We start from the raw sequence: 16,101 nt of genomic DNA on the forward strand, positions 1-16,101 counted from the left end.
CTTATAGTATTCAAAATATATTAAATCCAGTGAAATGGGATGATTGCACTTATGTCAAAGAAAAGAATAATATAGCACATTCAATGACATCAGCTAAAAAGAGGCAGAAGACAAAAAAGTTCTTTTGAAATCGAGAAATCTTTTGGCAAATTTACCAACTTATTTCATATTCGAAGCATGCTTCTGAATGGGATGTCAAGAAAAATCTGTTCAAAAAAAATCCCAGTGATGTCAAAACCTACAAGATGTTTTTATTTTGATAGGTTAGGTAGCATAAATTTATTTCATTTTTTTTTGTCATTATTTATATTTCTGGTTCTGTCGAAGATAGAAGATAAGTAAAGTTATACTTTTAAACACCTGGAAGATTTTATTGCTGAATTCTGATAAGTAACAAAAATAGCATTTCATAAATTTCGAAATTAATTATGAAAGATTATACATTCAAGTTTTTGATTAATCTTTATTTTAATGGAATTGAAACATATTCCTGTGAACATCATTGCTCCATGTCATGCGATATAAAAAGTGCCCTGAAATATTACTTGCAATGTAAGGGTTTTAGCGAAAGATAGAAAGCTACACATTCCTAATAAGTTAAATTATTAGCACATTAGGGTTCTTATTCCAGAAACCAGAAACAACTAATGGCATAAATTTTGTACTTTAGTTTTAATATTCAATTTAAAAAAAATTCTGAATCTCGTTTATAATAACAAAAATCTCAGAGAAGAATAGTCATATATATTAAACATTTATAAATTTTAAATGAAACAGTGAATGCACAAACTCAAGTAAGATTTGTCATCATTAATCATTGAAATAAAATTGTTTTTTGAAATATATTTTCAATTTTAAAAGAAGTATTCGATGTCATGCGGAAGAAGAAGATACGAAAATTTTTGAAACTTGCTCATTTCATTATTTTGTATCTTCTCTGTTTCAATAGCGAATAAGTAAATGTGTGTTAGACATTGCGGTTACTGTGCTTACAAGTCTCCATGGCATAAGAACAAGGGGATGTACCTACGTTTGCACCAGATGTTGCTGATGGGTACACGATGTCAGAAGAGAAGGGGGCGGTCCTTTTTTTTTATCATTGTTCCCAGTTATGTGGCAACACTGACTTGCACCGGATTTTGACGTATCCCTGCTGGCAATTACCAATGAAGCATGAACTCCTTTCAGAGATTTCCAACGATCTTTTGAAAGATAATTCTATTCTATTCATGAAATATTCCAAAGAAATATTGAGTTGACTTATATAAGGAAATTGTGTAATATTATTTGAATGCATGTTTCTATGCTTTAAGATAATGTATCAATTAAATCTTAGAAAAGAAGCTATTTACTAAAAAACAGAAAAAGATAACTTTTGTAAATTACTTTATAAATTGTAAATTATGTTTATAAATTTCATGATCGATTCATTTTTAATCAGTTTAAATGTCGATTTATTTTTATTCATTATGTCGTAATTACGCAAAAGAATCGTTTTTATTACATTACTTAAAAAATGATTATTTGTTTTGCATCTAAATAAAGAAACCTTTTCAATTGATATCTAAAAATGCTTATTTGTGAAACGTTTTCATTAAATATTTAATATATTCTCGAATAGTTGATCACGGATAACAAATAGAAATACTGAAAGAAAATAATGTAATTTACAGAAAAATTAATAAATCTCTTAATAATGGCTTTCTAACAGAGATTTCTGCTCTTTTCGTAAAATATTTCAAAGAAATATTATCCTGTTGCATACAAGGGAATCACACAAATCTGTTTGAGAGATTAGTTTTGTTTTATTATAGTTTAGTCTCAATTAATCCTGAAAGACAAAACATATCCTTATTAAAGTGAAAATAATATAACTCGTATAAAATGAGTATAACTATGAATATGAGAAAATAATATAACTCATATAATATTTTATATGAACTTTTAACTCATATAAAATGAAAAGAGCTTGGAATTTGTTATAAATTTAAACATTACTGAATTATCCATTACACCAAAATTAACATCACATTGTTTTTCAAAACAAATTTTTTTTAAAAAATTCGGTTTTTGTTTTACATATACAATTTTTTATATTTTTATTAAATTTCAAAAGATGCGAAAAATTCCATTTTGTGTAATAATTTTTGCTTTTGATTTTTAATATGTCTCTACATAACTAAAAATGAATAATACAGTTTAGATTAATTAATTTATCGTCCATTTTAAAGCAACACGGTGGCTGTTTAGGAACGGATTTCACAATATTGATTCACTGCCCGGTGACAAGGGCGACTTTTGAAATGGCACCTCCTCTCCAGACTTCTGCTTTCACCAGTGAGAAGAATCTTGACCCCCCGACATTAGATTTCATCTTGTATAATACAAACTTTTAAAGAAACCAAAGCAAAAAAAATTTATTATTAGAATAAAAATTTGATAAACTTCCTATTTCTAATTACTGATATAAAGTTTAGTTGAAATATTTTGATTGTTTCAAATAATATATAGTCTGTAATTTCCTCAGTGAAATTAAATTTTAGAAAATGCCAGTTTTCCTTAATTTAGTAGAAAAGGATTTTTAGAGATACATTCGAAATTAAATTTATAAAAAAATAAAAATAAAATAATTCGTAAATAACAATAAAACAGAAATTATAACATACCATATTGGCTTCAGTTGATTTAAGCATTTTTTTTAAAAATAAAATGTTGTCATTGCACTGAAACCTACCCTTTTTCGTTATAAATTAGATTACCCAAAACTAATTTTTCGTTGCAAACAAATGACAGAGCGAAGCAAAGATTTATGTAAAATGTTTGGTTTTTATTTCATTATGTTACCAATATTTAATTATGTTCTTTCAAAAACATGCAGGTTCATTTATATTTCCATGCATTATTTTAGTGAAAGCATTTTTCGAAACATTTAAGCTTATTTTGAGCTTAATTAAGATATTTTTACATTTAAGGTAGTAATGCAGTTTAATAGAAAATACAGCTTCAATCCCTAAGAATTAATATGGCTCTTAACATGTTAAGCTTGTTGCTCGATAATTTGATTCAATTCTCCTGTTTATGGTAAACATAGTACAATTTATGAAAGGCATGTAATGAGATAATTAGTTTATTGCTTTGAACGTCGGTTGTCATTAAGTATTTTTCTTCAAACATTTATTTCATTTTATTCTTATAAATAAATAAATAATTAAACTTATTTACAAATATTGATAACAGGTGGGTTATTAAATTTGTAAACAACTTTTTTACATGCAAATCTTATTTTAATACATCCTGTAATATACCAATGGAAGAGTTTATTAGATTTTAAAACAAAATAATAATTTTTTTATTTAAGATAGGCATTCCTCTATTTTGTTTATTTATTAAAATAAGTGTCTGTTTCATTTAAATCTATTGAAAGAAAGGAAAGTTAAAATCTGAGCTAAAATTTTTAGTGTTTGCTTTTCATTAATTAATTAAAATATGTCCAATCTAGATAGGTATTTATAATTCTATTATTTTTGTCTGATTTGTGGGATAAATTTCGGAATTGCACCAATCGATCAATAGATTTACATAAACTGGAATTAAAACCTCCAATACTTCTTTGATTTCCGTTCAATCTCAAAATCGTACAAAGACACTACCGTCAATTACTTCAAACTTTGCTTCTTCAACTACACGCCACGACCCCTAGAGGGAAGTTTCTTCATTTTATGTATTTCACGATTAAATACAATTGAAAAATATGTAAGATTATCTTGACTTAAAATATTTTATTAAAATTTTCTGTGTAAATATTTTGACTGTAATTTCTTTTATTTATTCTTAGCTAATGCTTGCTTTCCCTATTTATTTTTTTAAAAACTTTTTATCAGTCACAATGGTTGGTTGGAAGGTCACAATTTCAGAAGTGAAAGGTTCCTAATTCGAAACCTGACTCCATCAAAGATCAGCAGAGTATGTAGATCAAGTGCACGAAAATTGAGGGCCAATAGTCCTTGCACTGATGTGGTATGAAACTTAGGAGAGAGACGGATACCGACTTAGTTTTCATTTTTATTATCTGATTACGTTTCGAACTTATGAGTTCCACTCCAAATTAACCTTCATATTACTTCGAAGCTGGACTGCCATCTAACTAAATTAAAGCAATTTTTTAATGATATGATAGATTTTTTGATTGAAATAGGAACAGAGCAAGATTACAGGATAATTGTTTTCAAAACATTTAAGAAACAACGCATTAAAATAACCATTTATTGAAGTCTTTTTCTAATAATGGATTATTAAATTATATTATTTGCAAATATTTTTTCTCCACTATAAAAAAAGAAAAAAAATACTGCCTACTAATTTTTGTTTTCAACAATCGATTTATTTCTTTTTTTCCAAATCTTGTTTTGAAAAAACATCCATCTATTATTTTTCAAACACTTATAAAAACAACATGCTCACTTTTCTAAAAGTCTCGAATAATTTATTTCGATTGTTTCTGCAAATGTTCCAACAGAATCTATAGTTAAAATTATTGTTTCAGACCATAATTTATATGTATAAGAAGCGAAATATATTGAAATATCCTCCTATAAATTCATATTCTTCCTAAATTGATTTTCTTTGACGTCGTAGCTCGGCTTGAAGAACAGTTAAAACGGCATGGACGCAGTTTATTTTTGTTGTCGAGGCACAGATCATTCAAACTGCACTTCTTCTATCAAAACAAGAATAAAACCGAAAGAAGAAAGTGAATAAATAGTATCGAAAGTTGACAGTGAAAGGCTCGACGAAGTCTAATGTTTGAAAGTGCTTTATGCGTCACCCAAAATGAATGTTCTCTACTAAAGATTTCGATTTATTACACAATATTTCCAGCAAGTCCTTCCAACAGTAACTACGCATAAACTGAATGCATTTTTCATCACGAATGTAAAGCCGTATTTTAAAGCATGTTCTTATGTATACTTTTAAAGTATTTCAGAAGTATAAATATGATTAAGAGGGTCTTTTTTAATAAAAAAAGATTGCCTAATGTTCCGTGGTTAGAAGAGGTCGTCATAATGAATAATGTAGACTGGAGCAAACTCAGGTGTTTAAAAAAAGCATTAATGTTGGTGAAGTAAGTGGCATAAATTATTTTTTATTGCCTCAAGAGTTTTTGTTTCTTGAGTTCGTTCGTGAGGATATTTCAAAATGCACTGATATGACAAAAGTGACAACTTGAAGTTTGTTTTAATATTATTCTTTTGGAGTAATATATATTATTTAAAATAACTAACCTTTTAAAGTTTTCTATCAACGAAGTCCTCAACTAATTCATGAATATTTGATTCTTTCAGGGTGAAAACATGGGCACTGAAGTTCGGCAAGGCTGCTTCTGGTTGGTGTGAAGTTGCCACATGTGTCAAGAAAATAACGGAGGTAAGATTCATTCATTACACAATTTTCATTATTTTTTAGAATATTTGCTAAGATACAGCGTTTCTTTGCAGGTAAAGAACTCAACTATCACTTTTTTCTTAGCTTAATCGTTGATAGATTATTCACTTGCCTTCGTATTGAAATTTTATTATGTATTTTTAATAATAACTGTAATAAAATTGAAAAAGATTGTTGATTAAGTGTTAATAAGCAGAAGTGAGAATCAAGATCAAGTTATGTAATTCTTAGGATTGTAATTAATTCATTTCTTTGTTAGGTACTTACGAAATCAAATTATTTATAATTCACATATTATTAACACAAGCAGAACAACTGAATTGCTTACAAATGCAATAACTTGTTTGAATTAACATTCATATTAATTTAAATATATGTTGAAACTGACTGTGATATTTATTACAAAGCAGTTACTCTTTCTAATTCCAAAATTAACAAATACACAGATATCTATTAATTTGATTTTAATTATTTTGAAAAACATACGGATATGTGATGGAACTATAGATTTAATATACAAACCGTTTTTTCCCCCTATTATTTTGATAACTTTATCTAATTTATTGAAAATTAATCATTTTTTTAATTCAGGCTCTGAAATTAAATCTTAATCATAAGAAATTTAAAACTGATCTGTTAATATTCATCATCTTACTCAAAACTGTTCAATTAATATTCGTCATTAATGTCTCTAAATTGGCTGAAAATATAAAATGTTTTATATTCAAATTAAGATTTTTGCATTTCAAAGTGATTCATTTGTTAAATAAATTACAACCTTTCAAGCAGAAACAGAATCGCATGTTAAATTACATTATCACATGTTTAGTGATCAAAAATACAATAATTTTTACTCAAGTTTAACACATTCATCTAATGTCTGTCAATTTGTTGCTTTATTTCGAATTATATTAGTACAAAATACATTTAAATCAATTGCAACAAGCTCATTAGTTGCATTTAAAATTTCTTATTGAATAACTGATTATATTAATTGATTATTTTTTCCAGATTATCAAGTATTTTAATTATCATTGATAACACCACTAATATCATACTTTGTATTAAGTATGATATGAAAATATAAAGTAATACATAATTCATATTTTCCATTTATTTAGTCATCGGTCTAAAATACACTTTTAAACGGATGCAATAGTTTGGACTTTTATACAATCTGCTAAGAAGTTATAAACATTTGATAAGAGTTACACATCATTCAGCGCAGTAGAGTACTACAGTAAATTCGGATATCGGAATCGGCTTTCTAAGATACATTAACAGCTTTATCAAAAGCATATTAATGCAAAATTTCAATTCCACTAGTTTAATTCACCGACTGGATATTCATATACGGATTTACATAATATTTTGATTAGAAATCCAACGCTGCTATGTACAAAATCTATTCTACATGAGAAATGTCTAGGAGCAGATAATTACAGTTTACTCTCCACCTGGTTTGTTTAACGCAAAATTAAGTCACGAAATGAGACACTTCAACTATTGTTTCTCACTCTTTGATGAGATGTTTAATTATTTCCACAGAGGAATTACAGATACTTCATAAATGATATTGAGACTTCAAAGATTAAGTTAAACCTGAGTACCTCATGATAGAAAAATAAATTGAATTTTATCACACTCTGGTTTTAAAAATCATTTTTAACTCCTTCATTAAGACTTATTTCTTCCCACATTGTAAATACTAGGCTTATCTGTGAAGGATAAATGGATCTGGTATTTAATGAAAAACTGAACAACGTTATACTTCTTAAAATTAATATGATGGTACGAATAATTTAGTCAAATACTACAGAATAATGTGAAAATTTTGTAAAAAGTTGGACATAATTGAGAATTTAACAAGTTTTGTAAAGTCTATACAAATGCCAAGATTCATCATTAAAAAAATATTGCAAATGATAAGAAGATACGAAAGATTTTGTGAAAATTATCAACAATAATGAAATGATTCGAAAACTTTTGTAAAAATATTTGCAAATAATGTGATGATTCGAAAATTTTGAAAAATTCTTTACAAAGTGATGCTTGGAAAATGTTGAAAAAATGGTCACAAATAACACGATGAACGAAAAATACATATAAGAATGATTACTAAAGAACGATTATTTGAAAACCTGTTGTAAATAATTTTTGCATTTTCTCTATAGTTTTTTATTAGTTATTATTTATTATTAGTTAGTTATTATTAGTTTTTTATTATTTTATTTCTCTATAGTTTTTTATAGTTGCCTACATATCTTCCTTCAATTAATGATTCTTGAAATTTCAGATATATTTTTAATGTTATATGCATCTGTCAACAAATAAAATTTACTATATTTGATTTAATTCGGACAATATGATAAAAATGCATACCCAAGATAGAAATTTGCTTAATATTTTGATTTATAAAAGTGAAAGCTTTTTTTCCCATTTAGATAATAATTTACTACACTTGAATTCATATTTTTTACATGAATACAAATATTAATAAATATTTTTCAAAGCAATTGTTATATTATTAAAGTACAATGTCTATAAGTTAATCAAATTTCAAAAGTCTAAATGAATCTCAATACAAATTTTTACAAAAGTGATAGTTTTTTACTGTCAATTGAACATTGCATATTTATGTTCAAAACTTTACGTGTAAGTCAGTAATTGACTCATTTTTTTTAAGTTACGAAGTAATTTATTTATTTTAAAACTTAGGACGTTGATTTGTTAACATTTTTAAGCGAATTCTATGATCATCAATATACTAATACAAAGTTTTAATAAATACACTGTAAAAATGAAGAGTTCGTAAAATATTGTCTGAGAGCTAATATGAGTTAGAAATGTTCTTTTCTCGTTGGTCGAAATATCGAAGTTATGAAAAAATCAATGTGTGTCTTTTCATAATTTTCTCAATCCTTTTTTTACATGCCGAAGGAAGTTTCGCTGAAACTCATATTTCATTTTGAAAGCAACGATCTAAGAGAAAAAAGCATCTACTAAAGCAGGGAATGTCGTTTAATTAATAGCCTTATGAAGTTAAATATTGACAAAAATAAATCTTAAAGCGGATAAAAATTTTGTCGCTGGAAACTGTTTTTTCAAAACAGGTGAAAGGCCTTCTGTTATTTCGAAAAATACTTTTGCTTTGAAACAAATTTTGGAGCAATGACTGATCACCGAAATTTAGAAAAGCAATGTGACGTAAGTAAACACGTTCTTTCGAATAAAAAACGTCCAACTGTACCATTACACGGTAGATAATAAAATTTGTCTTTGTGTTGTTATTTTGGAATAATGAACAGCAGAATCTTTTATTAAAAACTTTTGACTAGATTAACGAGCTAACGTCTTTTGAATATTTGACAGAGAGGCATGTCGAGGAGATCTTTTGTGGTAAAATACATACTATTTTATAACTATATTATTTATTATTTGTACTTTATTTCACTAAGTATATACATAAAAAAATCATGAAATGTGTTATGTGTTTTTAAAATGGAATACTCGTCTTTAGATTAAAACAAATTATGCAGTGCTGTTCAAAATTCAGAATATATTGGAAATTTAGTTACATTCTAATGCTAGTCTTTTTTTAATTAATTTTCTTTCTTAAATAAAATGCAAATGCTTATGTAGCATAAAATGAAGTTTTACTTGGAATTTAGAATTCAATTAAAATATATTATTCTATAAATGCGTCATCACAAGTTAACTTCAAGGAATAGAGTAAAGTAAATTTTATATTTTCCGTAGCAGCACATCTGTGACATTTTTGCTTTAGATCTTGATTCAAAACATGTGTATGCTTTAAATAACTACTACTATGTACTTTCTTGTGTTTACTAACTCAGCGAAAATATTAAATCTCTTTAAGTAGATTTATATATACTGTCAAATGTCGAAAGAGCATTGTCAATTTTTTTAAAAATTGCAAAAGTTCTATTTTTTTCAGCAGCATAAGTAGAATTTTTGCATGTTTCGTTACTGCCATCATATATAAATTCCCAAATTATGTTTTTTGTTTGTTCTGTATACTCATGATCGTAACATGTTAAATATTAACATGTGCTTAAAAGCCTGGAGCGAAAATTCCAAAGACAGTAGACTTAATTTTGTATTAAATGACATAACAGTCATTCTTCTAAATGATATAAAAATATAGTTCAATTGTTCTTTATAAGGAGAAAGGTTAGATAACACCTTAGGATATTTACTTGTGATGTCAATATTATAAAAGATATAGCACGTAAAAAGTCACTGAATAGTAATAGAATATTCAAAATATATGTACTTTTGTAAAAATGATGTAGTACAAAATATTACTGAATAATAAAGGAATATTTAAAACATGTGAACTAGTGATCCTGCAGCAATAAAGAATATGTAGTATAAAACATTGTAGAATAATAGGGATTTCAGGTTACAAGAATTTTTGTTTTCCTCATGTGTCAATGATAAACATCATTATATAATTTAAACGACCAAATTGTGCGTAATTATATGCATCATGTATACATATATGAAATTGCTATCTAACCTAGAATTCTTAATTCATTCATTTTATGGAATTACGCAACCGTTAACAAAAAGATGGAATGTTTTAAAGTTAAAAACCAATCTTCATACTTAGAATTGAGCATAAGACTAAAGTGAAGTAAACTGAAGCGGATACTGTTTTTATCTTCGAACTTAAAAAACATGGAATTATTAGTGAATCTGTTAGAAAGCATTTATCTGTTTATCTTGCAAATAAAATAAGGACCCATATTTTAATGGATCTGTTATAGAGGATAAATCCATTAAATATTTATGCATATTAAAGTAAAAAAATCTTCTATTATAACGTTCAACTCAATGACTTTGAAATCTGCCTTTTATATATAGCTACATATTTTTAGAGGAATCTGCGAGGTATATTTTATAAAATTCTTGTTGACGATTGTCTTTTACCACTTCGGTATTAACAAAAAAATAATGGATTAGATTTAGAGAAGCATATGATTATAATCATTAAAAATACGAGATTCAAAAAAAAAATATATATTTCGCTTATATTATTTAATTAAACAATGAAGTCAATAACAGAAATTTGGAGAGCACCGCAACCATTTTTCATTAGTTGATATAAGTAGCTATTATCATTTTATATAAGGCAGAGAAACAATAATTTGCTTTTTTATGATAACCTATTGGTTGGCCAAATAGCGTCAAGAGAAAAATGCGGCCACATATTAAGTGTCGGTAGAAGTAATCGACCACTGGTGGCGTCACATAAATTCCCTTTATAACGGCAAGGAAAAAAAAACGTTGCAAGCAAATATGCTTGGATATAGATTATGACGTACTTAATGCGATGGATATATGTTTTATACTCGTATCACAAGATCATCTGGCTTCTCTAATAGCAATTACATAACTATTTTCTATTGATAGACCAAATAATATCGGAGCAGGATGCAAGAAAATGCTAGACTAAAAGATATTGCGATTGCTTTCGGTAATTTGTAAAGATAATGAAATGGATATCGCGGTCTAGAAAAAGGAATACACAAAGCAGATTTAATTCATAATATTTATTAAATAATTCTAATGGTATTCAGTGCTATAGAGTTAGCTAAATGCTATCATATTTTCCTATTACTATCAGCTTTTACCAATTTTAATCGATTTCATATTTCTTTTTCAATACAATTATCCTAATAGCAAATTATTTTGCTGTTGTTTTTCATAAACGTAATCACTCAAAACTTATTGGGTCACATGAGATATAATTGAGAAGTCATACGCATTCTATAATCTATTATTTAATTAACCCTTTATTTACCGTATTATTTTACCATCAATTTTTCAAATTTATTTTTGAACCATTAAGTTTTGGTACAGAATAAGCCCAGGAAGAAGAAAAAAAACTTTTAATTAATTAAATCAATAATAAAAGATGTTTAATGTTCTTTTTAGTTGATATCTACTGCTTTCTATTGGAAATACGTTCTTCGTGTTATTCCAAATACTGTTAGAAAAAATAATCATATAGTGAATATATCAGCCGGATTTAAAAGGTAGTTTAAAGTACAATTATGGTACGTAACGGTAAATAAAGGGTTATAGTCTATTTGAAATGGTTAAAAAATGTTCGTCTAATTTGATGCAATGCAATAGCAAATATATTCGGTATATAATTATGAAGAAACTTAATGACACAGACATAGAGGTTGTGTGAGAATTCTTGGGCAGATTGCAAAATTATATAAAACAAAAACTCTTAGGTCTAGAAGCAAAATGTTTTTAATTACTCATGCTAGTACTACTAATGTTAATAAACCTATATGTGGAATGATAAATTTGATTATAGATAGTACATATAAGTGAAAATCAATTTAATGCCATGCATTTTCAATCTCTTGAGGAATTATAGATTGAAAGCAATTATGATACGCTGCGTTGAATCCTGGAAATTACAATAACATTTAAATTACTAAATAATTTTTCCATAAACCCACATGAAAAACAAATCTAATAAAATTAATTCTGGAAATTGCATAATAGTATTTTTAAGCGATATTTTGTCATTAAATCATCATCAGGCCATATATAGTACCTTTTATTGAGTTTTGGGAAATAACAATGTTATGAGCTAAAATTTTATGAGTCATATTAGTAATATGTAGCATTGAAGAAGAGTCATTATTTCCAATTATTTGATTACATAATTTTGTAATGTGCCCAAGAATTCTCTGATACCCTGGAAATGTGCTAGACACGCGTCACAAGATTGTTGCGCTTCACATGCACATCTTTTATCATTTTTATGTAAATTGTTTTAAATTTGGATCAAACTTGCTCAAGTTTCAATAGTTACATGCAAACTGGACAAGATAAATTGTTTTTTCCATAATGTTAGGCGTTGTTTCTGTTTCACTTTTGATTTAGCATGTGTGGAATTTTTTCATTCATGTATTTGGAAAGTTTATTTAAAAAAATCCAACTCAATCATTTATCTCTATTTTAGTTTCTCCGATTCAGTCTTTTCTTTTTATATACAAAAAGAAACAATTACAAAAAATCATAGAACGATATTTTTTTAATGAAAATTTGTTTTATAAGCGCATCAACAACCTTTTTTAATCTAAAAATGCACGGAAGTTACGATAAAGTTATAATTGATTACTATTTCATTGTAGCTAATCGCGCTACGAAATAATAACTATTAACTATTCGCTCTTCAGCGTACTAATTGTGCTGTCGTGCAAATTGAGCATATGGTGAAAATAGCATGCAGATATATACAGTTTGCTATAAATGCAATTGTTATATTCGCAGTTTTGATATGATGATGAGGTACTATTAATAAATAGTAAAGTGTGTATTCCGTACTTTTGCAATGTGGTTTGAAATTGTATTCATTGATGGAAATAGTGTGATTGTGTTTTCTATGGTAGCATTTACCTTTTCCACGGCTTGCTGAAATGCTGCATAGTTTTAATACTAAAATTACTTAAATCGAACAGCTGATGGTCACTTTACTATTTTATGGCTTTTTTACGTGTACCATCTTGAAAGCAATGAATTATACTTTTAAACAACTAATATTAAAAAAATTAAATAAAAGCGACTTATTCTAGTAAAATTTGTGCTTATAGATATATCTATGGTATGCTTTATTTATTTATTATTAAATTGTATTATCATTTGGTTATATAATTCAGAATTTAGAAAAAAGAAAAAAAAAACATGGGTGAAAAGATATTTCCAAAAATACAATGAAAAAAATCGAGAATGGGACTAAAATCGACATTCCTTACCGAATAAACTCATTAAAAATAATTTCAACTATTACGATGCTAATAATGAACCAAAGAGTAGATTTTAATTTTTTTTAATATGTAGTCTTAAATTCCCTATTCTTAATTATTAATATTAGAGAATCTTGAAAAAAGATTTATCAAATGCACTATCAGAAAGGGATATAATAAGGATTCAAAATTTATTTAAATTAATGGATTAATTAATAAATGTGTTTCAAAATAATAAAAGAGTATTTTTTTATCTACAATATTCAAGTGTAAAAATCTTTGAGTGAAATATTTATTACAAATGTAATGAGTGAAATATTTATTACAAGATTTCATTTTCACAAGCTTGAAATAAGTCAAATAAACATGTTTAAATACACTTGAAGCAAGATAGAATTATCTTTCAGATTATTTATCTCTGTCTTTGAAATTAAATTTTCGAAAGGGAAGGCAGCAAATAGATAATAAAAAAAAGAGAGATAAAATGAAAGGATGCTTTAAATTAATGACTATTTCAAAAAGTAATTTTAATGTAAAATATTCCTTAATACCTTAAACGGAATTCGGAGGCTGTCAGGAGCATCTTTAACAACAAAAAATCTATCTAATAATTGAATTAAAGTTTAACTAAATTGTATAGGCGTATTTTTATTTTTACGTCTAAAGTTGTTATTGCTTATTTGAAAGTTATTTAACTCACATGATTTAGAAATCTAATTCCTTGCATTCGTCGATAAAATTTAATTATTAAACGGACGTTTGTGTCTATATGTTTATTTCTCTAAAGTATTAGTGCTGTTTGAGGATTAATTTGAATATCATTAGGATTGTTTTTTCGAGGTATTTCATATGATAGAATTTTAATAAATGAAGTTGAAGATTAAATGATTAAAATGTTTTGTAATAGATCAATATTAAACCAACGTTTTTTCGTGAATATAAATAATGAGAATTAATTAACACATAGCTTCTAAAAGATAAAAATTGACTGAATATATAAAATTTAATCAGATAAGGAAGGCAAAATTAATCAAAAAAAAGTTTCTTTATTAATCACAAAAAAATTAAATGTTTGATACCAAAGAATATTCATTATATGCAATTATAAATAATGATACTCCCGTACGAAAAAAATTCTTCTGTCAAAATGAAATATTTATATATGCATCAAAGAATGTAATAACTACTTAATACTTCAGATAAAAATTAATTGCATGGTTATTTTCTGAGACTTAAAGAAAACATTTTACAGATTATATTTCCAATTTAGTTTTTCATAAAATCCCCCTTATTCGTGTTTAGAAATCTTCTTCGGTCATATTTTCTCCAAATGAATACTCCAAATTATAAAATGAATTAAAAATCTGTTTTGTGAATTTTTTAATTTAGAGTGTATGTTGAAATTTTGGGATTATTTATTAAACATTTCCTAGAACTCTAAGTCAAATATTTTTAATCTAAATAAAATTTAGCTAAATGCGATTTGAAACTTTAAATATAATGATATTATATACGAAATAATCACATGCAACGAATTTAGTACTCAGATCAGTTAAATTAAATGTGGAAGAATGTCTCAACAAAAAAGAGAGATAAAGTTATCTTTGCCTATGCGAATTGCCACACAGTTTTAAAAGTTCGCTACATTTTTTCGCAGAAAGAAGACCATTCTTCCCAAAAGCACTGAAATGTAATATTAAATGTTCTTTTCTAACACTCCTAATATTTCTGATTATAAATTTTAACGGACGGCGGTAGAGAATCCTATCTAATCACCGAAGAAAATGAGAAAGTTAAAAAGTAAAAGAAAAAAAAAAAAACCTGAAGGAACTGGATCTTTGAACATTGTGGCAGGTAATAACAGTGCAGCCATAAAACTTGGGATGAGCGTTGCTATAAAAATCAATGTGAAATGAGGGATATCGACTAGTTCTAAACGTCCAATTCGAAGGGGCACTTTTCCAAGCAAAGATTGCGTTCTTCGATCTAACAACCCATAGCTCATCGATGTATCGGGAGGGTCATGTTCTCCCCCTTGTCCGTTCTCTCCAGGGTGGGTCTTGACTGATGATGGCTCAGGAAAGAGATCTTCAGCACAGGACGAAGATTACAACTGGAATCTACAGAATACTCCCTTCCCCCATTTTTTGTTGCTGCAACTCAGCTTTTATGCATGTTTCTGAATTTTATCATTTATGCATCATTTCCTGCATCTAACAATAGATGAAGTCCTTGTAAAGCGTGGTTGTATTGTATGAAACCTCAGCAATCAGGATGGTGTCCATAAAAGATAAATATGCAGATATCGAGAGATATAATTTTACAAAGAAAAATTTATTTCAATATGTATGCCAGAACGAGTATTCTGCTTTCATATTTAGGGTCATTTTCCCTAAATGATCGTATTTCTATTTTTTGTATATATATATTTTTATAGTAGATATTTTTGTTTGGTGTAAAAGCTTTCGCAGCTATCTGTAAACTTTTTTCCTTAAGAATCCGTGCATATAGGAAAAATATGATTTTAAAACTTTTTTTTTTCTTTTTTGCATATCTTTCATTAAATTTTTTCACCATCTGATCATCATAGAAAGGATCCATTATCATTAGAATAGACAAGGATTATTAAAATATAATAAAATTGAAACAAAAATGGTATTTAAGTTTTTAACAAAAGTATATTTATACAATAATAAGTAGCAATGGTTATTATATTAGACAATCATATAGGAATATTATATATTATTGTTTGCTACGTTATTGATAAATTAAATTTTTAATCACTTTTGAGGAAACAGACGATTGTTTTATAGCATGACCTTAGCTTTTAAGGATAAAAACCAAATATATGAGTAATACG

At 26.8% G+C, this 16,101-nt stretch overlaps 1 protein-coding gene across 2 annotated transcripts in view; it reads left to right on the plus strand.

Moving 5' to 3' along the window:
- The window catches only part of LOC129960322 (voltage-dependent calcium channel subunit alpha-2/delta-3-like), a 401,899-nt gene that overhangs the window by 167,578 nt on the left and 218,220 nt on the right, over positions 1 to 16,101 (plus strand). For both annotated transcript variants that reach the window (XR_008783575.1, XM_056073687.1), the window contains exon 2: positions 5,343 to 5,424. Coding sequence is in view for 1 of the 2 variants with exons in the window: in XM_056073687.1 (XP_055929662.1) it covers positions 5,343 to 5,424 (82 nt within the window). In the remaining variant the exon portion in view is untranslated. The remainder of the gene's footprint in view (positions 1 to 5,342; positions 5,425 to 16,101) is intronic.

This window comes from Argiope bruennichi, chromosome X2 (genome assembly GCF_947563725.1).
Source record: "Argiope bruennichi chromosome X2, qqArgBrue1.1, whole genome shotgun sequence".
Classification (NCBI taxonomy): Eukaryota; Metazoa; Arthropoda; class Arachnida; order Araneae; family Araneidae; genus Argiope; species Argiope bruennichi.